General features: G+C 45.7%; 2 protein-coding genes across 2 annotated transcripts; one reads left to right on the top strand and one right to left on the bottom strand.

Annotated features, from left to right (window-relative positions):
• The first annotated feature begins 259 nt into the window (after positions 1–259).
• Positions 260–4,706, top strand: LOC115050672 (vesicle-associated membrane protein 2-like). Its single transcript, XM_029513629.1, has 6 exons — positions 260–298; positions 504–536; positions 2,004–2,124; positions 2,268–2,426; positions 3,012–3,063; positions 3,223–4,706. Coding segments are annotated over exons 2-6 (351 nt in total). The 5' UTR covers positions 260–298; positions 504–534; the 3' UTR covers positions 3,240–4,706.
• Positions 4,097–24,899, bottom strand: chd4a (chromodomain helicase DNA binding protein 4a). Its single transcript, XM_029513628.1, has 41 exons — positions 24,746–24,899; positions 24,410–24,588; positions 22,587–22,696; positions 21,768–22,010; positions 18,824–18,942; positions 18,302–18,567; positions 18,052–18,179; positions 17,821–17,959; positions 17,012–17,181; positions 16,158–16,391; positions 15,604–15,807; positions 15,313–15,521; positions 14,874–15,005; positions 14,686–14,785; positions 14,294–14,485; positions 13,105–13,305; positions 12,875–13,012; positions 12,612–12,733; positions 12,236–12,409; positions 12,010–12,151; positions 11,770–11,901; positions 11,473–11,590; positions 11,205–11,329; positions 11,023–11,115; positions 10,582–10,720; positions 10,324–10,493; positions 10,050–10,227; positions 9,805–9,894; positions 7,567–7,658; positions 7,357–7,490; positions 7,072–7,216; positions 6,759–6,912; positions 6,580–6,677; positions 6,276–6,498; positions 5,987–6,043; positions 5,720–5,914; positions 5,535–5,643; positions 5,302–5,434; positions 5,018–5,213; positions 4,682–4,857; positions 4,097–4,381 (listed from the first exon to the last, which is right to left on the bottom strand). Exons 2-41 carry the CDS (start codon positions 24,468–24,470, stop codon positions 4,367–4,369), a joined length of 5,856 nt encoding a protein of 1,951 aa, XP_029369488.1. The 5' UTR covers positions 24,471–24,588; positions 24,746–24,899; the 3' UTR covers positions 4,097–4,366.
• Between the last annotated feature and the right edge of the window lie 1,780 nt (positions 24,900–26,679).

Genomic DNA, 26,679 nt, shown 5'->3' with positions numbered 1-26,679 from the left:
GTTTTCAATCGGATTTATTCATTCAGGAAAAAGCTCAGTGATTTAAAATGTTTTGTTTTAAAGATGAAATATTCCATCAATTATCTTTCTAATATTAATTATAGATTATTGTCAGTGACGTTTTAGACTTTAATCTGCATTCTATCTACTGACCATCAGGGGGCGACTCTCCTGGCTGTTGAAGGCTATGGGAAAATGTCCCTCCTCCTTCCAGGTTCATTAGCTCAGTAAAAGTTTTCTCAGTCTCTAGCCTTGGTCAGTGAGTGAAGCTGAAGGTCGACTGATGGATCACCTGTGGGTGAGTTTATTCATTATTGACTATAAAAGAAGTGTGTGTGTGTTTATTAAAGCTGCAGCAGCTTCAAATGTAATTTTTTTGCAGCTCAGTGAAGAATACAGGAGTCATCCTCCATTTATATTCAACTGACTCCCCCCGTCTCTCTCTCTCTCTCTCTCGCTCGCTCTCCCTCTTTATAATCTCTCCCTCCCTCCCTCTCCCTCAGACTCAGATTATCTCCATCACCGGCTGCTGAGATGTGAGTACTTGATTCATTTTTCATTATTTACAAACCTCTGCATTTATTCTAAATGTTTTTTTCCCTCAATAATTCAACTGAAATCAGTCGGCTCCAAAAAAGCATCTTTAATAAAAAAAAAAAAGCAGTTTCCTCTGAATCCGAACTCCTGATAGTTAGTCCATCTTTCCTTCCTTTCCTTCATTTTCATTCCTTTTATTTGTCAGAGTGAACTTGTGGTCGTTGTGTGAAAAGTGTGCGTTGCTGCTGTTGGTCTGCAGAAATATGATCATGACTCACCTACACAACTCTCCATCAGCACTGTTTCTGCCTCTTCACCTCACACAGACACACACTTTGTTGGGCTGCAGTGAGTCTGCACTTTAAAGACACAAAGTCCCAAACGGGGCGATATCTCCTTTGATTTATTTGCCCCGGTGGGGGGAGGGGTGGGGTATTATTGCGTGCATGTTTATCTCCATCAGTCAAATCCAGCTCTGACTGTTGAAATGTCGGCTCTAATCTCTCTGCTGCAGCACATCGATAAAACACACTGACTGTGTGTGTTTGTGTTTGTGTAGGAGAAGTCAAATGTTTGTAACGTTGTTGTGTTTTTCTGATTGTCTCCTAAACTGCTGAGCTCCAACAGTTTGATTATTTGGACGGAGGCCGACGTCAGATGAGTCATGTTTCTGTGACTGAATCAGACTTCAGCTTTTATTATTCATTCTCGTCACTTTGTTTCATGAAGTCAAAGTACTCAGAGGTTTGACTGGAGGAAACGCAACAACGTCACAAACACAACAAAATATGAAGCTGCAGCTGAAAATCTGTGATGCAAATAAAGTAGAAGACAAAATTACAATTTGAACAGATTCTGTTATAGGCAAAGCTGAAAGTGCTATTAAATATTGAATGTATTTTTTATATCAGTAGCAGAAATGAAAACAGAAATAGGAGCAGCAGTATTTTATCAGTACATTAATATCACATCTACTTTTTCTCATTTCAATGAAGTAAAAATTGCAGCAACAGTAGAAATCCTGTTGCACATAAAAGAAGACATCAGTCCTCCATTCAACATTTTACTTCGATCCAAATCAAAACGTTTTACTGTCAAAGTATAATGATTCATTTCAATGTAGAAATATACTGGACTAATAAAAATCCAGCAAACTTTAATTGACTTAAAGCACATAATTATTTGTACCAGAATATATTTGTAGATGATGTAATTAAGTAAAAATGGCAGAAACTGTCTTACAACTAAAGTCAAATATTTGAAAACAGGTAAAAAAAATAATTAAATTCAGCTAATGAAATAAACTTTAAGTAGTAAAATCAGAATCAGTAACATTTTAAAGTGATAAAAAATAAATCTTACGAATAAAAATGATAAAAACTATTTGTTGTTAATGTGTTGCAGCTGCGGCTCACGTCTTCTGCTGTTACCTGGAAAAAGCTGAACTTCCTGCTTTTATTCTGCAGGTCGACTCCGGACGCAGCAGGAACTCCAGGAGCCCCCGAGGGCGAGGGGGCCCCCGGGGCCCCGCCCCCCAACCTGACCAGCAACAGGCGGCTGCAGCAAACGCAGGCTCAGGTGGACGAGGTGAGAACCGAACAAACGTTAGTGATACTAAATATGAAGAAAACAGAAGTAACGGAGGTTAAAATGGAAAAAGATGCTGACGGCCTAACGAGGCAGAAATAAAACGTTCCCTGTGACCTCTGACCCCTGGTTGTGTCCCTCAGGTGGTGGACATCATGCGTGTGAACGTGGACAAAGTCCTGGAGCGGGACCAGAAGCTGTCAGAGCTGGATGACCGAGCCGACGCCCTGCAGGCCGGCGCCTCGCAGTTCGAGAGCAGCGCCGCCAAACTCAAGAACAAGTACTGGTGGAAGAACTGCAAGGTGGGTGGGTCTTTTCCCATCATGCAACAGTCACCTGTGCACCTGCTTAATCAGACAATCAGGCGGTCAGCAGTTTCTAAAAGTAGAACTGTCCAATAGGAGTAGCTTTGTGTTGGTGAGAGGTCGTCAGGCCCCGCCCACTCCTGGTCAGACAGAGCAGAGGTTTGTTTCGTCCAATCGGGAGCTGCGGATGAAACAGGAAGGAAAAAAAAAAAAAACAATTTAAATCTGGATTATTTTAGACGGTTGGGATTAGAGAGCCAGATGTGATCTGTGACGTAACACACACTGATCCACTAACATCAGGCTCCTCTCTCTCCTTGTCTGTGTTAATCTCTCTCGCTCAGCCCATCAGAGGTGACTTTCTGTCTGACACTGTTTGTGTGGATTCATGAAGGACACACACATAAAATGGATGCTGTTGGTGTTGTGTAACTGTCAAAGTGTAAACACACAAGTTGTCGTACTAAAAAATCTACATTCTCATTGCAAAATTTAGAGAAAGACGATAACGACATAAAAGAAAAAGTTTATTATATTTAACTGCACTAATGAGATGATGCCATCATTTTGTTTTTCCTCCAGATGATGATCATCATGGCCGTCATCGGTGTCATCTGTGTTGGAGTCGTTTTCAGTAAGTGTCGTCTTCATCTTCACATTTATCACTGAAGAAAACCTCCACAGCTGCTTTTGTTTTAGAGCAAAAAAAGAACGATTCTTGTTTTTGAATTCAAATGAAATATCATGAAACACAGATGGAATTCACCTGCGTGGTTTCTGTCCTCTTCCTCAGTGTACTACTTCTACTGAGCGGGTCTTCAGGGACGCTCAAAGGTCAGAGGTCGAGTCTGCGCCGGCGCCACCGAGCCAAATCCGAACTCTTCTCAGCGCTCCTCATCCTCCTCTTCCTCACTGATGCCTTCCTCCATGCATGGTCTGTCACGTCTCCTTCTCCCGGTGGGAGCTGTTTGTTTTCTTCTCTGGGAGCCCCAGACGGGTGGAGTTTACCGTCAGGACAGTAAAATTATAGATAAAAACTTTATTTTGATTACTGCTGCAGATAAAATCCACCGACCCAGGTTTGTCCCTCTGAGGCCCCTGTAACCACCAGAGGGCCCCCAAGAGCCATCAAATCAAAGTTAGTCACAGGAAAGGGTGCGTTTGATTTACAGTACGGACGTAGACGTGCACTGAGGTAGTTGGAGGGAGTGGAGCTGAAACGTCCTCTCTGGGCAGCTGGGTAGAAACCTGGGTCGGTGGATTCTGGTCCTGGACCGTGAGGAACGCTGCCCCTGCTGGTCCACGCTGTCCGTCCGTCCCGACCTCGTCCTCGCTCACTGTGACATCTACGATGCTGCACCACTTCCTGTTTTTGTTCTCGTCGTCTCGTGGTCTCGTGGTTTGGATGTGAAAACGTTTCTTGGTTCTGAACCTGCTTGAATGTGATTCCTGTAAAAAGGACCAACAGCTGACGGCCCCAAGAGAGAAATCGAACCGTGAACTCAGTCGGTGCTGCCAGGTGTTTCTCTGCCTGAACAGCTGATTTATTTGGATGAGAAAACACAGAAATCTGTGTTAGAACAAAACGCCAATTCTGTCAGATTGATTTTTGTTTTGTTTTGTTTTTTTATTTAGGTCCCAAAAAAACCATCATAATAACATTATATCAATAATATTAATACAGAAATAGGAACAAAAAAAAAAAAAATGGAGGAAAAAATAAAAATAAAATAGCTTTTCTGTCCACAGCCGCAAACGTGGGAAAGGGATTCGATCCTCCAGAAAAACTCAAGTCTGTTTAGGGGGCGGGGCTGAGGAAGGGAACTGGGCGTGGCTTCAAGCTTAGGCGCGCTGTCCCTCCGTCATTTTGCTGTGCACCAATCAGGAATGTCGAGGTGAGGCAGGGGGTGGTTTGAGGTAAAGAGCCGAGTCTCCGTCTACTGCTGCGACATCTGAGGGACAAACAGAAAGGTCAGAGGTCACAGAGGCAGATCCTGGTTTCAGCAAATCGGACGCTAACGCGTTTGTGTTTCTGTTTCAGCTCTCGTCAAAGTTTAACTTGCTGTTTGAATAAATTTTCGTCTCTGGTCACTTCGTAGAAAATATTTGCGTGAAATTTTATCAAAGTTGCTGTTTGAAGTCTTGAGGTCATGTAACCTTTGACCTTTTACCACTAAAATCTCAATCAATAAAACGTTACGTCACTGAGTCTGAGCTGTGATTACTCTGTATGTGTGTTTGCGTTGTGTTACCTGTTGTGTCTGTGCCTGTGTTTGTGTCTCCGGTCCTCGGCTCGCCAGCCGGCTGAGGATGTTCCTCTCCGACATCTGGAGTCGCACGGCAACCGGTGGTATCCGAGCGATGGTTGCTGGGAGGCGGGTGACATCTGCCTTCATGTCACTGAGCAGCTCCTCCAGCTGTTTCAGCACTGACAGAGTGAGAGAGGGAGGGACAGACACAGTTACAGGAAGGGGCGTGGCTTGTTTAGATTTTATTCACACTTTCTGCTGTGATGAAGTCGTCTATGACATCACAGGTGGCTGCGACAGTTGAACTACACTTGGCGTCTGAAGCGCCGCCATCTTTACCTTTGTGCAGGACGGCGTTGGCCGGCTTGTTCCCAGACATGGACTCTTTGCTGAGGTGTTGGTGGGACTCGGCCAGACACTCCACTTCGCTGAAGCGGGTGTTGAGCGCCATGGAGGGGTGGGAGGGGTCCTCCGACATGTTGAGGTAGGCGGCGCGACGCAGCTGCTCCTCGATTACCAGCGCCTGCTCTAACAGCTGGAGGAGGGCGACCAGCAGCGGTGGTTATTTGTTTCGAACAGACATTGTCAGAAAGGTCACGGCGCGTCAGTGCGTTGAATCGTACCTTGAACCGCCTGGCGAGGAACTTGTTCTTGATCTCCAGGAAGTTCCCTCTGTTCATCTCTCCTTTAAAAGGCTCGTTGAGGATGGCGAACTTCACGTCGTTCTGGATGTCCTGCCAGCGGGCGTAGCCGTGTCTGAGAGGGGGCGTGGTCAAGGGCAAAACAGATCCATGTATCACTGGCAGGGGTCAAAGGTTACTGCAGGTCAGCTCAACAACAAACGTTAAAAGGATACTGTATGATGCCGGCCAGCAGCCAGTAGTCATGGCGACGGTGCCAGATCTCATTGGTTTTCTTGGTAACCGTGGCAGCACGCTCCTCGTTCTGCCAGAGAGAGTGAAGCTCTGGAAGAGAGGGGAAGAGGTCAGTGATGAAATGTGTGTTATTGTTTTTGTGTGTGTTGTGTGTTACTGTGTGTACCTGTGAATCCTCCATCAGCGATGTTAAACATGAACCTGGTCTTCGCCTTCTTCTTCTCCTCCCCGCCGGCGGCGGCGGCAGCAGCAGCAGCAGCAGCAGCGGCTCCTGTTGACGCTGTGCTCTCCCTGGCGCCGTCTCCATTCTGCAGTTTGGTGGCCTCCTCCACCTTCGGCGACTCCTTCTCCTCCTTCAGATCTGCGGCACCAGATGAGACACAGTCAGCGACTGAACAACGTGAGGAGAACAAACGTGACGAGGCTTCAGTACCTTTCTTCTCGTCGGCAGGAGTGCTGTCCATCTTTTCTGTGTTTTCTTCTTTTTCTTCTGGTGAAGTAAGAAATAAAGAACCAACATCAGATTCAGTTCTTTTTACCAAATAAAGTCTCAGAAAGCTGAAGAAAATAGTTTTTGTTGAAAATTTAATGGAGACGGAAAGAGAATCTACGTTTGCTCATTCTGTTTTCTGACATGAAACCAGATTCTGTTTGTTTATAAAAGTGTGTTGAAGTAACTAACTTTCTTATTGTGACACAAAAGGAAGCAGAAAAGGTTTCACCTTTGACCTCAGAGTCCTCAGGTTTGACCTCTGACCCCTCCATCTTTGTCTCTGGAGTCGACTTGGTCTCCTCTCCTCGCTCCAGACTCTTCTTCTCTCCCTCCTTCTCTCTGGCGGCCTCAGCCTCTCCATTGCTGGGTTTGTCCGTGTCCATCGGCTCCTCGCCGTTCTTCTCCTGCTCCGCCGCCGGACTACTGTCGTCACTGTCTGGGATGGCGATCACCTGGTGGAGATGGAGCGGACTCTGTGACACATCGACTCCTCTCTACTTTGAATTTACTGAAAAGGTGCCTTGTGGCACTACCTCGTTGGCAGCCTTCCCGTTCTTCTCTGCATCGCCCTCTTTCTTCACCTCCTTGTCGCCGTCCTTCGCCGCCTCCTCGTTCTTCAAAGAGTCGTCAACTGCAAAAGCAGATTCAATCATTTTATTTACAGTAAGCCATCTGGAGTGCCACAGAAATTGAAAGTGTATGTGTGTGTTACCCGGGGCAGGAGTGTTGGGTTGTGTGTCGGCGGGGGTTCCGATGGACGGGGTTTTCCCGGGGGAGTCGGGCTGAGCGGCGGCTCTCTTGTTCTCCTCCAGCTCAGCCATCCACGGCATCGACCACTGACCGTTCACGTGCTCAAACTCCTGCACCTGAAAAACGCAGAGATGAGCATGATGATGATGATCGTCAGTCAACTCAAACTAGATTTTCTCTTCATCTTTAAATCTCAACAATCAGCTGACAATTAACATCCTGTCAGTCAACTGATTCATTAATCAGTAAATGATTCCAGCGGAGGAATCCGTTACCTTCTTGCGAATGAGGGACATGACGCCGATACGTGTGAGGACGTGTTGCCGTGACAACCCTTCCCGAGGGACGCCATCTGCGAAGGTCTCGGCGCCGTCGGCTCCGGGTTCACAGAGGTGACGCATGAACAGAGAAACATAGGCCCTGAGGGAGAGCGAGTTCATCAGATTATCAGGAAAAGATACAAAACAAAAACAGGAACTGTACAGGGATGCGGGAATAATGATTTCAAAATAAAAGTCTGTAGCTTTGAGGACGGAAATCTGTTCTCAGGTGTTTCTTACTTGAACTCCTTCTCAGATTTCCCCCGCAGGTCTCGGACCAGCCACTGGGTGGTGAAGGCGTCCTGAGGAGGCATCCCATAACGCATCACTGCATTCAGGAACGCCTTCCTCTGCCGGGAGTTGAATCCCAACACCTGGAAAACAGCAGGAGGGAACTTCAGACTCCAGATTTATTCCACACGTTCCCAACTGGAGAACGTATCCACTCACCTCTATGTTGCCTCCCACCCTGGCCAGCAGGGGGGGCAGTGGTTTGTCTTTGTCGTTCCTCAGGCCCTTCCTGTTCGGCCTTCGGGAGTTCGCTGCAGAGAGAAACAAGCAGATGAAGCCTGATGTTTTAGTTTCATCATCAAATTACTTTTTTTTTTAAACCTTTCAAACCGGAAATAATAAAGTAAACACTAAACAGCATAAAAAGTCTCAGCGTTCAAAGCAGTGGAAACTTGTGTTTCCCACATCTGCAGCAGGCATGAAGCTGCTCCTCTGTCTTTTCTGTCCCCTTGTGTGACTTGATCAGGGCCAGGCTCAGACTGCTGCACAGCCCTAACCGGTGCTGCTGAAGCTGCTACCACTTTTCAATGCAAGGAGTAACAAGAGCCTTTCCAAGTTCCTCCAGTTCCTCCTGCAGAGTTCAGCTTCTACAATGATATTGTAGAACTGCACGAGGCGGTCCTCCTCCTGCAGCTGTATGTGCCTGTTACAATGTCCAGGTTATCCACTCCTCTGTTGACTTTACAGTCAAGAATGATGGCTGCTTTTCTGTCCTCCCGAGCACTCACCTCTGCAGTCTTATGTAATGTGCTCATGAGGTTTACATTCTCGTTCTTCTTTTGCAAATAATAGACAACCGTGGTGTCCTCAGTGGAAGAAAAGGCCTCTCTCCCACTTGTTCCAATCAAAGTGGGCGGCAGCTCAGGTTTGTTCCGCCTCATGGTGCCAACCATTGTGAGCTTCTCCATAAGTGCCTGACCAAGCACGTCACATTAAGTCCTCTTAGGCCTTCTGTCATCTCTAACACAACACCGATGCCTTGCTTTTTCTCTGGAGCTTCCCCAGATGGCTTCCCAGTGTATACTTGTATATTCCACATAACTGGAATGTTCGTCACAGGCAGCCAAGAACATAATTCCATACTTTCCAGGCTTGCTTGGCATGTACTGATGGAAAGGACAGCGACCTGTGAAAACCCAAAAAGAGGAAACCATTCACCTTTCTGTTCTGTTAATATTCAAATTTGTTGAACACTATTTACTTTGTCAATTTGATGTTTTGTTTTTTTTTTTTCCCCCAGAGGAAACAATTTCTCTTATCTATGGAAGTCCATAAGAAACTACAAACGGGAATGATGGAATCAGATGTGAAGCAGTATTAGTTTCACGATAAAACAGTTCTTACCTCTGAATGGAACCAGTCTTTTGTCCACTGTGACCTCAGGACCAGGATTCTATATGAGGCAGTTGTTCCACCCACTTGTCCCAGACATGCCTGATTGCTGCCAATTTGTCAGTGGCAGGCCGTGCGGTTCTGAGCATTGCCGATACGGCACAGAACATTTCCAGGGTTAGGGTGGCTCGAAATATTTAGAGTTCCACAGGCTAGAAGCAGCCTCACCTCAAGACCTGCACACACCCGCCAGTATTAGAAGTCCCAAGTAAGCAATCAGGTCAGTCACATCGATGGTCCTCCATTCTTCACTACACCTTCTAGTCCCTTCTGTTTGTCATTTCAATGGAGTTGGAAGGTGGACAAAATGTCAGATGAATGGGAAGTGTCCAGTCTTGTGGGTCCTGGTGTCATTCTAAGGACATTTTCCGCTGACATCCTGCCTGCAGTTCGGTGTGGAATTGAAATCCAAGAGGCAGAATTGTTTTTGGACATACATGTCTCCATGGCTGTCTGCTCCTCTCCATCAGACAGGCTGTGATCAGAGCTTCCCTCCACATTATCTTCCTGCTCTGACACATCCCCCTCCACGTTGCTGTCAGCTTCTCATTTTGGAAGAGAACTGATCAAGGGCCTCTTGTGCAGTGAGCCTGGCTGCCATAGTCTCAATCACTGAAATGGCCTTGACACTGACTATCATGACAGGTGACAGTAACCAGCCCCCCTCCCACTTGAACACTATAATCTCTGCCCCATAGAAACCCCACGCTGACATGGCCTGTAGAGTTTCACAGTTTCAAGACTCCCTAAAACCACCACCGAGCTAAAACCCTTCTGAAAAGGTGACCCTGATTGGACACCTGTACCAAAAAAAAAAAAAAAATCACTTTTGGGTCACTTTGGGTCAAGTCGTTGAATTTCAGGCTAGGAGAATGATTTTAGGGTATTTTCCTGCTGTCTCAACGGTCAGTAAGGGTTAAAACTTCTAAACAAAACCGGATGCGTTTTTTTTTTTTTTTTAAACCGCAACTTGCATGTAATTCTTAAAAAAAAACTTCTTTAAACCTTCTGTTCGCTCGTCAAAGTCCTCATCTCCCTCCTCAGATGCCACCGAGTAATCTGATTGGCCATCAGATTGGTCATCCTGCCAGTCAGCTGTAGGATAATAAGGGAAAAAAAAAATTATAAAATCCCATTTCATTAAAACTGCTTCATTTGATTTTATGTTTATGTCCTTAAAATTCATAAATGCTTCAGATTAAATAACTTGTGTTGAAGTAAAAGTAGAGTTAAACACTTTAATCTCTCACCTCTGTCTTCCTGCGAGCCGTCGTTGTAGTTGACCTGTTTGCGGATACGTTTGCCTTTTCCCAGATTTCGGGCCAAATCCTCCTGCTGCTGCTCGTAATGGTGGCGCAGCAGCTTCTCCCAGTAGTCCGGGTCCACACTCTCTTCCTGTTTGATGATCTCCCGCTGCACCTCCTCCTCCTGAGTGACGGACACGACGCAGAGGGAGAAGAAGAAGGTTAGATCGGATACCGATGACCACACACCTCCTCTGTGTGATGGCAGCTGCAGGCTCACCTCCTCCTCCTCGTCTTTGACCACATACTGAGCCACCTTGAAGGAGCTCAGGTACTCGTTCATGCTTTGCAGCTCCGTGTCATCCGTGGCGTCCTGGTTTCTGTCCAGCAGGCGGTCGATGGCTTTGTCGTCGTAGTGGATGATGCTGCTGTCCTCCTCTTTGTTCTCCCCTAAATACGGCAACACATCAGTTAGAAACATCTTATGTTGCTGTCCCCCCCCCCCCCCCCCGCAGCAAATCCTTTCACTCAAGCTCACCTTCTCCCTCGTCCTTGAACAGCTCCTCTGTTCCAAATTTCAGGATGTCGTCCAGTTCCTGTTTGGACATGGAACCGGTCTTTGATCCAAGACCAGGTCTCACCACCAGGTGAGTCAGCATCATCTTCTTCTTGGCAACCTGGAGGCAACACAGAACGTCTTGTTGTCTGGAGGATCAGATGCTGCAGAGCTGTTTGTTTGTCTTGAGGGTTTTACTTTCAGTAAAACCAGATGTAAAAATAAATAAATAAAAATATCTTTAAAGTTTAACCCTTTAAAAGCAGATGAGATGAACATGTGGCCATTATGTGTCAGTAAGGTTTACCTAAATGTTTAAAAACAACCTTTATAGTCTGATTTTCCATTTACAACAGAAGTTACAGGTTTATTGTCTCATTTTTTCTGTTTCTAAGAAGACTCCTCGGGTCTGAATAAGTTTACCTGAGTGATCCTTTCCTCCACCGAGGCCTTGGTGACAAAGCGGTAAATCATCACCTTCTTGTTCTGACCGATACGATGAGCTCTGCTGAAGGCCTGTCATCGAGGAAGAGGAAGACATTAAATGATAATAATTTAAAGAAAAGATGCAACAGAAAGCCAGAGAAGCGGGACTCATCCTGTACCTGGATGTCGTTGTGAGGGTTCCAGTCGGAGTCGTAGATGATGACGGTGTCGGCGGTGGCCAAGTTGATGCCCAGACCTCCAGCCCTCGTTGACAGAAGGAAAGCAAACTGCTGAGCACCGGGAGCTGAGAGGAAGGAGAATTGACCCATTTAGACATTTCTACAACATTATTGGAAACAACAGATCAAGGTCAGACTTCTGAGGTTGATTAATTCATTAATTCTGGTATTTCATTTGGGCAGAGTCATTTTGTGCTCCCAGACTCACCGTTGAAGCGGTCGATGGCTTCCTGTCTCATTCCTCCGGTGATTCCTCCGTCAATCCTCTCGTACTTGTAGCCCTCATTCTCCAGGAAGTCCTCCAGCAGGTCCAGCATCTTGGTCATCTGCAGCCAAAACCCAGGAGAAGTTGGTTAGTCGGAAAAAGGATGATGGCATTTTTGGCAGTGTTTCTTAAGGAAGTACTAAAAAGTAGTTTCTTCTTTACACGGACGGAGTCAGTCAAATATTTTTAATCCGGCAGCGAGAAGCAGAAGATTTAAATGAATAAAAGATGATTTCAAACCTGAGAGAAGATGAGCACCCTGTGTCCTCCCTCCTTAAGCTTCCTCATCATCTTCTGCAGCAACATCAGTTTCCCAGAAGACTTTGTCAGAGCTTGTCCTTCGTACATCCCGTTAGGCATCTTGGGAGCTTCCTGTTACGAGCGACCACATCAGATGTTACCGGTTTAGTGGATTTTCTTAAATCCAGTCAAAATCTAGTCTACACAACAGATCCCGTCAGGCTGATGATGGGGTCGTACCATGGCGGCCCCAGGGAAGAGGTAGGGGTGGTTGCAGCATTTCTTGAGGTCCATGACGACGTTGAGCAGAGAAACCTGGTTTCCTCCTCCTTTGGTGTTCAGGGCCTCAAAGTTTTTCGTCAGAATGAATTTGTAGTATTTCCTGCAAACAGAGGAAATCAGAGAAATTCAATATAAATAGTTCTGATGTCCGTCAGTGTTCGAGCCCTCCAATCCCCTCACTCACTTCTGCATGGGGCTGAGCTCAACTCTGACAATGAGCTCAGTCTTGGAGGGCATGTGCTTGAAAACGTCCGCCTTCAGTCTCCTGAGCATGTGTGGACCCAACATGTCGTGCAGCTTCTTGATCTGGTCCTCCTTGGCAATGTCAGCAAACTCTTCCAGGAAGCCCTCAAGGTTACTGCCAACAGAGAGAGACTCAGTCAGCCAGTGTGAACAAATAGATCAACAGTGATCCAAAAATCTGATTGTCTTCAGAGCTTTTATTGCTCCATGATGTCTCAGCACCCCCACCTTCCATGAACTACATCTCTAGTAGCTCACACACTTTAAAGGATGAAACTTGCAGAATTCCTTGATGTAGTGAAAGATCTGAAGCCTACCTGAACCTCTCCGGTGTGAGGAAGTTAAGCAGGTGGAAAAGCTCCTCCAGGTTGTTCTGCAGGGGGGTTCCTGTCAGCAGCAGTTTGTGCTGTAGAGGGTAGTTGTTCAACACCCGGAAAAACTGAAGCAGAGGAAACAAACAGTTCAGACTCTTTGACCTCAGCTGAACCAACATCTACGACTTAGAGCCTACATCTACAGAGGAAGATCCAAAACAGACACTAAATGACCTTGTGCCATTTGTTGATGAGTGTCTCTGTACCTTGGACTGGTTGTTCTTCAGCCTGTGGGCCTCGTCCACTACCAGACAGGCCCAGTCGATGGAGCCCAGGATGGCCATGTCGATGGTGATCAGCTCGTAGGACGTCAGCAGGACATGGAACTTGATTGACGAGTCTTTCTGTTGGAGGAAAACCACACAGAAAGGATTTGGGAAAGTTGAAACCTGATTATCCAGCATCCCTGTATCCCTTTGCCACCTTCTCCTCTAACCTTCATCCTGGACGCCTTCTTCCCTCCTCGGATGGCGTTATCCTCAAAGGAGAACTCGTTCTCTCTGATGACGGCTCTGCTGTCTTTGTCGCCAACGTAAGTCACCACGTACATGTCGGGCGCCCACATCTCAAACTCTCGCTCCCAGTTGATGATGGTGGAGAGCGGGGCACTGACGAGGAACGGTCCCTTGGAGTGGCCCTGGAGGTGGAAACAGGAAGTGAGCCTGACGTGCCGTACACAACGATGAGCACGTGTTTGTAGGAGTCATCAACACATTCAGTCCATTTGCAGGATGACAAACTGTCATTACTAATTCGCTGATGTGTTACACATTAGCATGCGTTTCCACATCACAGTGACAATATTTCATTTAAAATGAAATATTAAAAGGTCAGAATCACTAAATCTTTGTTTATGTTGTGAAAAATAACTTGGTTGATGGTCAATCCACTAATTGATCAACTGACTTGTTTTCAATCCATCTTTCCTTGAACACAAAGGATTTGCATAGTCTTAATGAATGATGTCATTTGTAATTCAACATGTCAGGTCTGAAACATCATTACATTTAAATCCAGAGTGTAAAACAAACAAGCGACAGAGAAACTGATGAATTCAGAGTGAAAGCAAACCAGACGACAAACCACAGCTTGCTGCTGTGACAGGAAGTGTATTCTGGCCTCCCACCTTTAGGTGGCAGCAGTCATACATGTGATCAGTGCGTTTACTGTTTGGGATCCAACTTGATGTCGTCAGATTTCACCTGACTTGCACAAAATGGCCGGATGGCCTCTGGCCAATAGGATGACAGCAATTTATAAACAGCTTCAGCGTCTGGCAGCCGATGGGTTTGATACCGAATATTAATCTGGCTGAAACTTCAAATCAAACCCGAGTTCAGCTTAAAGAGTTGAGCTCATTAACAGCACAGGAACCCCACAGTGTCTTACAGCTTAAATTCAAGCACTTTCCAGGACAACTGTGGAACATACCACAGACAAATTCAGGGAGGGTGAACATTTCTCCGCTGTGCCGTGTTCCACTGATGACTGTCGCCAATTACTACTTTTGCATAGAAAAGAGAAACTAGACTTGTGTTAATTTATAGCTTTTGAGAACATTATACCCAGTCTGACCAAGAAACCAGTCCGTGTTTGGGTTGTATTCCAGTCCAACAAGCACCTACCTCTTTGTACAGCGAGTAGAGGAAAACAGCAGTCTGGACCGTCTTTCCCAGACCCATCTCGTCAGCCAGGATGGTGTCCGTACCCTGAGCCCAGGAGAACCGGAGCCAATTCAACCCCTCCAGCTGGTAGGGGTGCAACGTCCCGCCCGTGCTGTCCAGGTACTCCGGCTGGCGCTCAAATTTTATGGTCGGCTGGGAACAGAAACAAGGATGGACTTGGAAAAAGGAAAAAGCCCCTAATGCTCTAAATATCTTATGGCCTATGTGTCTCTATCACTAAGGTAAGCTCAGACCCACTTCTCCTCACTGAGATCAGAGAAGCAGGACTGATCCCAGCCACTTTGGACCTCTTTGGATCAGCTGACAGCTAGCCCTCTATGTGGTGGACTTACATCTATGACGGGGTTTTCTGGAGGTCTATCTGGTCGTTTTACTCTTCCTTTCATCTTGATCTTCTTGCCAGGTCTCCCTTCATCTCCCATCATCAGCTCTCTGGGGCACAAACAGATGGGAAAACATTTGTTCTGTGAAGCTGCATGGACACTTCAGTTTGAGACAAGATGCTCGGACTGAGTCTCACCTGTGGTTCCAGTACTGCAACTTGTAGGTGTCGAAATCAGGTATGTCCATGTCCTCTGCCTCCCAGGTGGCCTGGTCGTATGGCAGCTCCCTCCACTTGATCAGGTAGTGAACATTATTCTTCCTGTCCACACTGAAAACACAGAAGGGGAGAATGTTAGTTAGGATCCTGTTTTTTATCTTTATCATGTAGCTCTAATTCACAAATGATGTGAAACTTAAAACAGCCACCAGTGCCAAGTTATGGCCTTTTCAGTAAATACATTAAATTAATTAGAAGCATATTAATTACTTGAATAAAACACCAAAATAAGATTGTCTGGTTCACTTTCTCCACTCAGTCCAAAAGTCTTGTGACAGTAAGTTGATGATGGTGGAGAGCGGGGCACTGACGAGGAAAGGTACGCCGTTGTGTGAGTCTGCTGTTTGAGTGCACTCACCTGTGGTTAAGGATGCGGTGGATCATCAGCCACTCCATCTTGATACCAAAGCGGAGGTACTTCTCCTCCAGCTGTGCGTACATGGGGTCCTTGTTTTTCCTCTTCACGCTCTTGTCCTCCTCTCCGTCACCAAAGTCGATGGGTGGTGGCTCGTCCATGTCGTTCTTCCTCTGGTAGTTCCTGAACATCACCTGACAGTGGAGCTCCAGCTGGACAACAGAAAGAAAGGATTTTCAGCATTTTTGCACAAATAGCCTCTGATGTGGATTTCTGTTCAGTCCACAAACTCACCTGCAGCTCTGTGACCCAGGAGCAGTGCCAGTATGACATGTTGGACCATTTGGCGAAGAACTCCCTCTCTGGCCGCCCTGCCAGCGGGGCGGGGTCGGGGGCGTCTGCAGGGAGATCTGGGGGGCGAGGGACTGGTGTGGGAGGAGGCGGGTCTCCCCATCTCCATGTCAGGATCTTCTGGACCTTCCCCTTCATAGGTGGACACTGGAACAGCAAAAACAAAAGTTACTGTTTGTGGCTTATTTGATCTCCCACGCTGTGATCATTGTATTTTCTACGCAGAAGAGTCAGTTTAACTGCGGGGCAGTTGCATGTATTGTAAAAGTTGAAGGCTAATATAAGCTAAAACCCTTTCATGATGAGACAAACATGAATTAAACTGATAGATTTGAAAATAATTTGAAAATGCTCATTTTCTGCCGTGCATCCTGAGACCTTAGTCTGAACACGAGTCCTGGACCTAAAGGTCACTGCTAACACTGGTCCACACTGGGCCTCAGACTGAAACCAGATTAGTGCTACAGCCTGAACCTGGCTTTCCCCCGCAGACTCACCGTGCAGCGGGGGCAGATCCACTCTCCGTTGGGGATCTCGGGGAGTGGCGGGTTGAGGCAGTGGATGTGATATGATGAGGGGCAAGAGTCGCAGCAGAGCAGCTCTCCTCCATCTTTACAGACTCTGCAGAACTCCATGTGGTGGTCATCCTCCTCCATCTCTCCAGCGTCGCCGTTGTCTTCCTCGCCCTCTGAGCCTTCCTCCCTGGCCTCCCACTGGATGCCCTCCTTCTCCTGGGATTGGGGAGAGAACAGGAATTATATTTCCTCGTTCTCAAACTACAATGGATGTTGTGGCTGATACGATTTTAGTGGTTACGACATTTTACATTTAATTCCCAACATTTTCTCTCATGCCTGAAGATGATTTGTAAGATGATTTTTATGTTACAACAACACACAGAGATGCCAATGCACAACAATGTTGTGACTCATTTTACCCTCAAAAGAAAAACTGCAACTCCTGTGATTTGGATACTGTACCTGGCCATAATACAATTTCCATTTTATTTCACATCAATTTGGTCAACTTTTGGTTCATCATGGCTAAACAAACCGGTTTCAAAAATCAGAATCAAGGCAACACAAATAGAAAAAGGAAGTAGCTCAGCACAATGAAAGACTAAAACAGCTGCTTTGACCTAAACATGCTGAGTCATTTCAGACAAAAATGATTCCAGTGAAACGGTACTGTGTTTGTTGGCGTTGTGTTTTTATTGTATTGTGGTGCTTCTGAGCAGAAACTGGACTTGTGGACAAAGATCAGAACTTGGCAGTTGATGTTTGGGAAGTGTTATTAACTGAACCCAGCAGCCTGTAATGGTGGGGGATTGGCCTATAAACATTTTGCTTACACAGTGTGGGCAGCTCCAGGTGCCCTCGGGTGCCTTCTCCATGTCAGGGTCCAGGCAGACCATGTGGTACGCTCTGGGGCAGGTGTCACACAGGATGATCTCTCCTCCCTGCTGGCAGACCTCGCAGTAGTCCTGGTGGTCCGTCTCATAACCGTCACCATCCTCTGCTTCTGATAAACGAGGGCGGGGGATGGGGTGCAAACAAAACACACTTTTAGCAAATGGCGTCAAAACAGACTTGCAGTATGTGATATGTCGATGCTGTGCTCCAGACGCTGCTTTTACAACACTGTTGTGTGTTTGTTGTTTCAGATCCCACTCAGTGAGTCATTTTTTCCCCTGAAGGCTCTGTCCCCGGAAAACACAACAGCAGATAAAAGAAGAACACATCAACTTGAGTATAACTGATTCGTGCAGTTCCCATCACTGCATGCACAATTTTAATTTAGGGGGAACAGAGCCCCCCCCCCCCCCACTACTTAAAAATTAAAAGGGGGGAAGGGGGGTAAAAAAAAAAAAAACAACCTTCAGTCTAAAGGATTGTGCGTCAGTGAGCAAAGATGTCCATCTTCTAAATATACCAAATGCTGACTCAGAGGCAGTGACTAATGTGCATGTTTGTGTGTGTACTCGTACTTGTTGTCCGACATTTCAGACTTCACTCACTTCATGCTCCTGTGAGCTTCACCTGAAATTTTCAATCTGTTGGCGATGCGGGTGGAGCAAGTTTCAGCACCATCAGGTACCACAACTGTGAGGCCAGCAGTATTAAGAGGAGGAAGGAGGAGGATGATGACACGCAGACGTACCTTTCTTTTTCTTGGGTTTGCTCTTGGACGGCTTCTTTTTGCTGCGGCTGCTGCGGCTGTTTGAGCCCTCTGAGACGGAGACGCTGTTCATGCTGCCATCCTCAAAGTCGCTGTCCACGTCGGGCTCGTCCTCCTCGCTCTGAGGACACACAAAAATAGTTAAAAACACCTTTGCATTACTTCAGTGTATGAAGGCACAAACAAGAAGCAGAAAGGGGAAATGTTTCGTACTGATGAGCGTTTCCTCTTGTTGAAACCTCCCAGTTTGATTTTCAGAGGAGCCACTTTCTTGGTTTTGGCATTATTCTTCTTCTCTTGCGGTTTGGGTGCAGGTTTGGACTTCTTGCGTGCGTTCGGACCTACAGAACAAAACAAGAAATGCAGAGGTCACTTGCATATTCAACTAGATAAGAAAAGACCTCCAGTGGCCATGAGGCGGGTGCTTTTCAACAATCTTCTAACTTCCCACTTCCTGTCATACCTTTGCCTTCCTTGGTCTTGGCCTTGCGTAGCGGCGGTGCAGGCGGCTGCTGAGGCTCTGCTGGGGCCGGAGGCGCAGCAGCACCTGGGGCAACCTCAGCCACCATGGTATCAACAGCGGCGGGTACGTTGGCGGTGGCCAGGGCAGCGTTGGCAGCAGCGGCTCCTCTTAGTGGGTTGTTTGTGCTGAACTCACGCCACTTTGCCCCCAGAACCATCATCATCTTGGACACAGCAATCTTGGGGTTCTTGGCTGCTATGAGCGGCCTGAAGGGAAAGAGTATTAAAAATGGATGCTTGGCTTTTAAAAGTTGTTTTTTTTGGCCAGTTCATCAAAATTTTTGCTGCATTTTACTTTTTCTATAAAGGTAGATTAAAAACTGACTGACAACACAGTCTGAGATTTTCTCCAGGTGAAATAATATTAATGAAGACCAAAAATATTAAACATTTGAGTTTTAAGCCCTGTTAAAAAATTGATTTCTTTTGAATGTCATCAGCTCTGTGTGCATGTAGGTTCTACCTGACAAACTGGCTGAAGGCCTTGTAGTTGGTCAGAGAGCGGTAGTCTTCCTCAGTGAACACATGGTCGATGTCCTCCATGCCCCAGTCATCCAGCAGCTGGGACGAAGACTTGGGCTCCTGCAGGAAAAAGCGTGACAGTGAGTACCACAATTAAATAACACTTTAGAGTATTCTTCCTCTTCCTGGTTCGTAATTCATTCAAAAATAAAACCAAAAACAAACTAGTGAAAACACAGAATTATACCAGGTCATATTTGGTTTCACATCAAATAAAAAAACCAAGATATTTAAAAATGTTCATACAACTTCACAACAGCTGTAACATCACTCTGCAGCTAATTACTGTACAAGTAACAAAGGTCAGTTTAGCCTTCACCTGGTTACAACAAACACAATGTGCTGACAGCAATTATAATTGTATCTGGAACACAAACATTAAACTTGAGCAGTGCTGGGGGGAAAGGGGTCCTTTGATTTATTAACCTCAAATTTTTCCAATAACCTGGAACCATTTTCAAGCCTTCATGCAGCAGCTGCTCAGATTGGCTCAGTACTCAGAAACAAGTTTGGACCTTCATTCCTCATTGACCTGTTTCATCTTTGGATCCCCAATGTGAACTTTGACGTGACAGGTCATCCTCCTGCTGCATCAGCAGATTCTCCTGGAGTCCCCTGATATTAACCTGGAAGAGCCCTTGATAAACCTGGGAATACATTTTTTCACAGCTACATACAACAACCCCACGAAGAGGGACGAGATCCAGTTTTCTGTGGAGGTTTCTTTGCCTCTGAATGTGGCAGACTGTGCTGCTGGTTATTGCTTCATAAGTTCTTCTTACTTCTTCAAGCAGGCTGAAGGCCTCCAGAGTGGGAATGTCTGAAGGTTTTCACTATTGGCAGGTATGGTGATAAGATTTGAGTGTTATTAGTTAAATTACATTGTGTTTGCTCAGTTTCAAATTAAGGTAAAGGTTGGATAATATTCTAAGACAAATGGTGAAGCCAAAAGGTGTGACTTATTTTAACTTCAACACAAACAGACCCCGTTATCTCAAGACTATTTCAACTCAGTGGGGAGCAATCAAAACTAATCTGATCAATTGATTAGATGACCGGAGTGGGGCAGCCAATCTGAGCTGCCATGTTCCAATATACGCTGAAAAGACAATGAGTTGTTTATTTCTTTCTGGATGCCAGCAGCAGCCAATGGACCAGCTATGATTTTCAGTGCAAATCTGTGGCGTAACACCAAACTACAGTGTTTCATGTAGAGGTACTGCTGAGTCCAGATGCATCACAAAGGCTGACCACTCTGTCTCTCTCAAAAAGTCTCAAAAAGACTTTTGTTGTCCCCACTGCATGTCAGCACGGGCCTCTTCCTCAAGAGTTCATGGCTTTATTTTACCAAGAAATACACTGTTATTATTGTCATTACACTGCACACTCAACATCTTGTGACATAACAGTTAAGTGTTACAGTTTTAAAATAAAATTTAATTTTTTTTTTTTAATATGGCCAAATTATTCAGTGATTTGATTTTCTTTCAAAACACTAAATTTTTTGAAATCATTTGTTGTGAAAAAATTCACAATTCATTGCAGACTGTATTAATTTTCAATAGCTTTGTTGCCACACAATTTCTTCAAATGTTGAAAAGGCCATGAGCAGGTGGAGCCCAGAGGTTGATTTTAGTTGAATGAAGGCACTGTGAGTCCTTCATCTTCCACCTGAGCTGCTTCCTGTCTCTCTGTCTGACAGACGGGACTGAGGGCAGCAAATGCCTGCGAATCAAAATATGTTTATCTAACAACAAAAAAAAAAAAAAGAAGAAGAAGAAGAGGGTCAAGAGCGCAGAACAGCTCTGGGTGGGGTTGCCATGGTAACAACATATATGCCTTACACACCCAGTCCAGACGTGCCCGCGCACACACACTTAACCACCCCCCCCCCCCTTGCTAAGTGTCATTAACTACAAGGCCCCCTATTGGCCACCGGGCTGCGAGTCCACCAGACGGAGCTCTTTGTTTAACCATCTCTCATCTCACATCCATGTTTGTCAAACTGCGACCGGCTCCATTACAGGTGCACAGTCAATGGCTGCTCATCAGACGCCAAACAGAGTCAATTTCCAAGAGGAGCTCCTTCAAACAACACAGACCGCATTTTAAACCAATTTAAAAAGGGTTCAATGAAAGCCAAATGTCTACAGACACAATTCTAAATTCATGCATCGTGATACCCGGCCAGCAACTGACAGTATGAATGTGCATTGTTGGGTCTGACAGGTACTTTAAAACCAACCCTACCACTGGTTTAACTGAGGTTTTTTTCCATTTCCAATCACATTATAAAACCATCCAATGCAGAAGCAATGTTATGTCAACATAACATCACAGTCATATTACAGTTCTGCATGACCATTCAGTGACGCCATGTTAAACATGAATGTACATTCACTGGAATGGGATGACAATCCTAAAATGCCAACTGGACCTGATTTGTTTTCAAAAACAGGGTAGCCTGAACTACAAACGACATCATCAACATTTAGGAAATTTACCCATCATTTTCCCCCACAAATTACCAAAACAAGCCTTTGTTTTATTCTTTTATAATTTACTTCGGAATAAGCTGACTTGCTATGACCTAGTGGAATAGAACTCCAAGAATATTGGACCTCTTCTAAGTCACTTATTTTACTCTTTTCCCTTTGTTCCATGTTATGTTAATATTTTATATCTATATAGTTTTATTTTTTGGTGAAATTATCTCAGTATCGCCCTTTTTATTGTGAAGTCAGCTGTCTATCTTCCTCCTGTAAATTGTTTGCAAAAGTACCATATAAATAAAGTTAACATTACTGTAACTCAAGCTTTAGTGAACTTTGAAAAGATTCAAAGTGGTCAGATGTGCTATGAGAGAAACTTTTAGTATTTCTTACCGAGCTGTCGTCGTCATCATCGTCTTCATCCTCCTCGGGCTCTGGGTCTTTCTTCTTTGCGGCGCTCCTGTCGGCCCCAACACTGCTCCTCTTTTTATCCTTTCCGCTGCTGCCCCTCTTCTTCTTCTTGCGTCCAGGAGTGTAATCGCTGCCCTCACTGTCTGAGCGCTGGGCATGGCCGCCGTCCTCCCCTTCCTCCATCCCGCCAATGTCCATGGGCTCTGGGGAGCTGATGGCCATCTCCTGGAAATGAAGAGAGGGGAGACAGAAATCAGAAAACAGACACCAAAATGAATCTGAAACAACAGGAAAGGCACTGCAACATTGTTATTACTGCAAAATTAACTGTATTTCTACTGGAATGGTAAAGCTCATCCTTCACACAAAGATACCACCTGTGACGCACAAAGCAGTTCTATTGTTGTACTATTGGTAACTTATAAAGATGGATATGTGAACTTTCAACAAAAAGCACTCATAAATTTTCAACATCACATTATAGAAAAATGTCAAGCTGCATTTCTCAGCCACTCCAAAACTCCCTGACCTTTCTGATTGTGAAAGCAAACTTTACTATGAAAAAGCAGCTGAAACAAGTGTTTGCAAGGGTTTTTCATGTCTGTATGGAAAACGTGGTAGTGGTAACGGAATTTATGCTTTTTATATTAATTTTACCATGATAGGAGAAATTTCCAGTGACAGCCAAGTGCTTTTGAACTTATAGTTGCTTCTTCCTCCTTTTTCATTAAACATCATTAAACATCAAACAGCCTTCTTTCATTCTTTCTTTTAGGTGCAGCTGAAAACACACAGACGTACCTCTCGTCGCGACCGCCTCTTGCTGCCCTTACTTTCTCTGCTCTTCTTGGCCTTTTTCTTCTTCTTCACCTTTGGAGTCTCATTCTCTGAGATATCCTCCTCATCGTCATCTGGATGAACGAAGCCAAGCAACGACATTTCATGTTGAGGAAACACCATGAGGAGTGAAGGTGTGTCAGAGCATTGGTGAACACAGCTGTAACGCATATCAACAACCACTTACATGTCCTGACGGAACATGAAGAGCAAATGCAAGCTGGCAATTTTCAACAGTGGGTCAGTTAGTTTACTTTAATTTGCAAATTCAGCAGGTAAAGAGACACATTGAGATAATTAAGTACATGAAGTGCAAAACTGATATTCAGCAAAAATGGCTGAATGGGGGACGATTCTACATTTAAGACTGCACTTCTCTGCAGCGTCAATAACTGTTAATTCATAAGGCCTATTCATATTTGAATGATTCCTAATAGGAAGCCACATTTCCTACTTTTGCAACAACCAACAACCTTTTCTGGCTCCTCTTAAGAAGGATCATTTAACTCTCCTGCCACAGTTCAGGCTGTCACCACCTTCACCTGATGTCAGGAAAAATGGCTGGGATAAAAAGCAGCAGGAGACCTGACAAACAGGACCAGCTGAGACTGTGTCAGTAAAAGGCTTCAAACAATAATTGAATCACATAACTTAAAGAGGAGGCACATTTTCTGATTTGATCGGCTAGTCAATCCTCAAAAACTAATCTATAATATGTATATTAACACAAATTGTCCTCTGATGATTGACATTAGCAGCGAATTATGAGGCATCACCTTGGTTTGTCGCAATCTAAAAAATATTTACTTTTTTACTGTATTTTTTTAATGACACTCACATTTTGATATTTACTATGTCAGACCCGATTTTTAAAGTGTGGAATCAGGACTTTCCCTTCTTCCAGCTGAATGTATATACGTGTCCAGTGTTGTGGTGAGTTTTACATTAAATCCGTGTATTCTAATGAAAATTCTTGGTGTAATTGGGAGCATGGCTGTTTGTTTACATCTCACTGTGTCGGAGCACCGTCGGGCTTCATATGAAGGCTAAATTTCTTTTATTTTTAGGGAATATTAGAGCCGGTTCTTGCACTTGAATCGAACTTGCAGTACTATTCGTTCTCAAGGCTTCCTCCGTGCTCGACGCGCGTGCTCGCCACCCCCCGAAAAAAAAAAAAAAAAAAGATCCGATTAAACAAAGCCAATTGTGTTTACCTATAAGAACACAACACGCCGAGGCGGTGGGCTGTGTGTGTCTTTCCCCTTGCACATGATTATTTTGTACTTTTCGCCCCCCCTCCTCTCACAGTCAAACCGAAGGCGCCGGCCATGAGGAGGGGAAGGCTGCTGAACGTCACCCGGCAGCTTCCAAGCTAACTGGCTGCCTCCATCTTGTCATCGACACGTAAAATAAAAATGTAAAAAAAAAAGGAAAAAATGCCGGCAGCCGGCTAACGTTAGGCCCCGGGAACACGCCGCTCAGTCGGCGTGACTTCACGGACAAGCCGCTCCTCCGGTGTTTGTGGTGTTTTTCTGGGAGTAAATTTGTCGTTTTTAAGCAAAAAGGCCATCAACGGTCGCGGAAGCAGCTAAGTTTGCTAATTGCCGCCGCCGCTGCTAACTAGCTTTGGCTAACCGGTAGTTAGCAGGGTCGCCCGGCTAGCCGGTTAGCAGCGGCATGCTAACGAAGCATGATTGATATGAACGTCAAAAACATCTGCTCCCGTTAGCCTCCCACCGGGGGGAACATTAGCAATTTTTCCAGCTAACAAACGAGCCCGGTCTTACCGTGCATTAACCGGTCCTCCGGGGCTCCATAGTCCTCTCTGTCATCCTCACTTCCAGACATAGTGGACAGGCAGGGAAAACTTTATATCCAGTTAGCTAACACTTTAGCTAACCAAACAAAGTTAACAGTTTTGTGGGATAATCCAGAGTTGTGGCCCCCCCACCAAGTCAATCAGTCTCTGCGTCCAGGTGGAGGTTTAATGTTGTGTAGTTAGGAAAAAGGGGGCAGCCAGGGAAATAAGGACAAAAAGAGAGAGAGAGAAAACGGAAGTGAATATTTAGCACTTAACATCATTCAAACACACACTAAATAAAAAGAAAGAAATAAAGAAGTACCGAGCGACACAAACAGCCACCACATGGACTCACACTGGGACAATACATCCAACTTTATCCGGCCATCAGACACAGATGAGCAGCCGGGCTCTCTCACTCTGTCCCTGCCTTCAGATGACATGCCATCTCGCCACTATTGTTAGTTTCCGTCCCATTAGCATGCGTGCTAACCGAGCTTGACCGGCGGCCAGCTCCAGATTGGAGAAAGAACCGAACCGCTCACACACACTCTCTCTCTCTCACACACATAAACCAACAAATATCTCTCACACAACAACAACAACACTGGCATCCGAGGACGTCTTAAATAAAAATCCACTCACAATAAAACAAAACAAAAAAAACTGGCATACTCACAACTTGATTCCACACAGCTTTCTTTCTCCCCCCCCAAGGCAAAAAAAAAAAAACAAAAACAAAAAACAACAATAACTCCGAGTGTTGACTTGGAGGCTCTTTTTGTGTGTTCAGGTAACGGTACACATACAATTTACGTATATTTCCGTGTTTTTTTGTTTTTTTGTTTTTTGGTGTGTGGCAGCGTGTGCGCACGACGCCGTCTCCTCTTTCTCTGCCTCGCACACTACACACACCCCGCGCGCGCGTGCACACACACAAAGAGATCAGGGGGCAGGCATCCCATAATATCCCCCCCCTCCTCCACACACACACACACACACACCCCTCCCCCACTCTGCATAGTTACCTTGCAACGTACAGACCATAATAGTCATCTCACCCCCCTCCCTCTCCTACAGTCTCTTCCCCATTCCTACATGCATGCATGCATGCCCCCCCCAAATACACACACACACATCTCCACCCCCTCCCTTAGCAACCGAGGTTACCATGGAGACGCCCCCCCACCCCCGTGCGGCATCCCATAATAGTAATGAGTGCAGTCACTGACATCCCACAATAAGCATAACTCCAAAAAGAGAGATAGGAGAAAGGAGGAGAAGGGTGGGGGGGGGGGGGTGATGGGGGGGTAAAAGAAAAAAAGAAAAAGGCGTCACATGGCAACTGTGTGTGTCACATGACTGCTTAACTTGAGCGTGCATGTTTGCATGTATGCGCAGACGTTGTACTGTATATGAGCCGGCTGCAGCAGACAGGATGTGGATGCAGAGCAAGACTTTTTAAAGGACCCCTGATAGTGTATCAGTGAGGGGGGGCCCACGTCTGGGTGCCCCCCGCCTCCATCTTTACATGATGAGCTGAAATATGTACGACTCCTTTATAGGCGATGGCTCGCAGTCAGGAGGCCAAGATGGTTAAAAAAAATAAAGTACTTTTATAGAGTGAGTGAGGTTAAAAAAACAAGTGATCACATGGTAAAGATGGGGGGTCACAGGGGTCACAGGGGTCAAACTGTAGTCAACCCTTTCAAGTCTTCAGCCTTTAAAACTCCAAAACAGGGAGTCCAGGAGTGGAGGAGCCAAACCAGCAGCTGAGTTAAGCTGTCTGCACACACACACACACACACACACACACACACACACTCTCTCACAAACTGGCTTGCTCCACAGGCTGCTTGGAAATGCATTGCAGTCAATGGTGGGAAAATCGTCTGGGTCCTAGACGGTTTTTTCCCACCATTGACTGTCTGCAGTGCTTCTACACGAGGGGCGAATCGCACAGCCGTCTGCGCTGCTGCGACGCTCCTGCTGGACGTTTCACCTCCCGGGAATCAAACGGGAAGCATCGTGGGGAGGGAGGGATGGAGGGGGCCGGGGCTCGCTGTCAGGGGGCCCCTGGAACGCCGGAGTCACCGGAGTCACGCTCTGCTGTCGCTGGAGTCAAACACAAATCTGCTCGACCAGCCGGTGGACAAAAGTGTGTGGACAGCTGCAGTTTACCGGATTAAAGGTCCCCTGTTGAGTTTTCTCCAAACATAAATAAAGGTCATGGTTACATTTCTTTAAACTCATACT

The sequence above is a fragment of the Echeneis naucrates genome, chromosome 11, assembly GCF_900963305.1.
Source record: "Echeneis naucrates chromosome 11, fEcheNa1.1, whole genome shotgun sequence".
NCBI classification, from domain to species: Eukaryota; Metazoa; Chordata; class Actinopteri; order Carangiformes; family Echeneidae; genus Echeneis; species Echeneis naucrates.
The sequence above is the reverse complement of the archived record's forward strand: the minus strand, read 5'-3'. Positions and strand labels throughout refer to the sequence as shown.

Excerpts from the sequence above, each read along its gene's own strand:
- LOC115050672 (XM_029513629.1), top strand. Across the intron at positions 2,125-2,267 it reads CGCAGGCTCAGGTGGACGAG|GTGGTGGACATCATGCGTGT; the intron begins GTGAGAACCGAA and ends TGTGTCCCTCAG. Across the intron at positions 2,427-3,011 it reads ACTGGTGGAAGAACTGCAAG|ATGATGATCATCATGGCCGT; the intron begins GTGGGTGGGTCT and ends TTTTTCCTCCAG.
- chd4a (XM_029513628.1), bottom strand. The coding sequence starts at position 24,470 with ATGTCTGGAAGTGAGGATGACAGAGAGGACTATGGAGCCCCGGAGGAC. Across the intron at positions 15,006-15,312 it reads CACCGCATCCTTAACCACAG|TGTGGACAGGAAGAATAATG; the intron begins GTGAGTGCACTC and ends CTGTGTTTTCAG. Across the intron at positions 12,734-12,874 it reads TGAAGAACAACCAGTCCAAG|TTTTTCCGGGTGTTGAACAA; the intron begins GTACAGAGACAC and ends CCTCTGCTTCAG.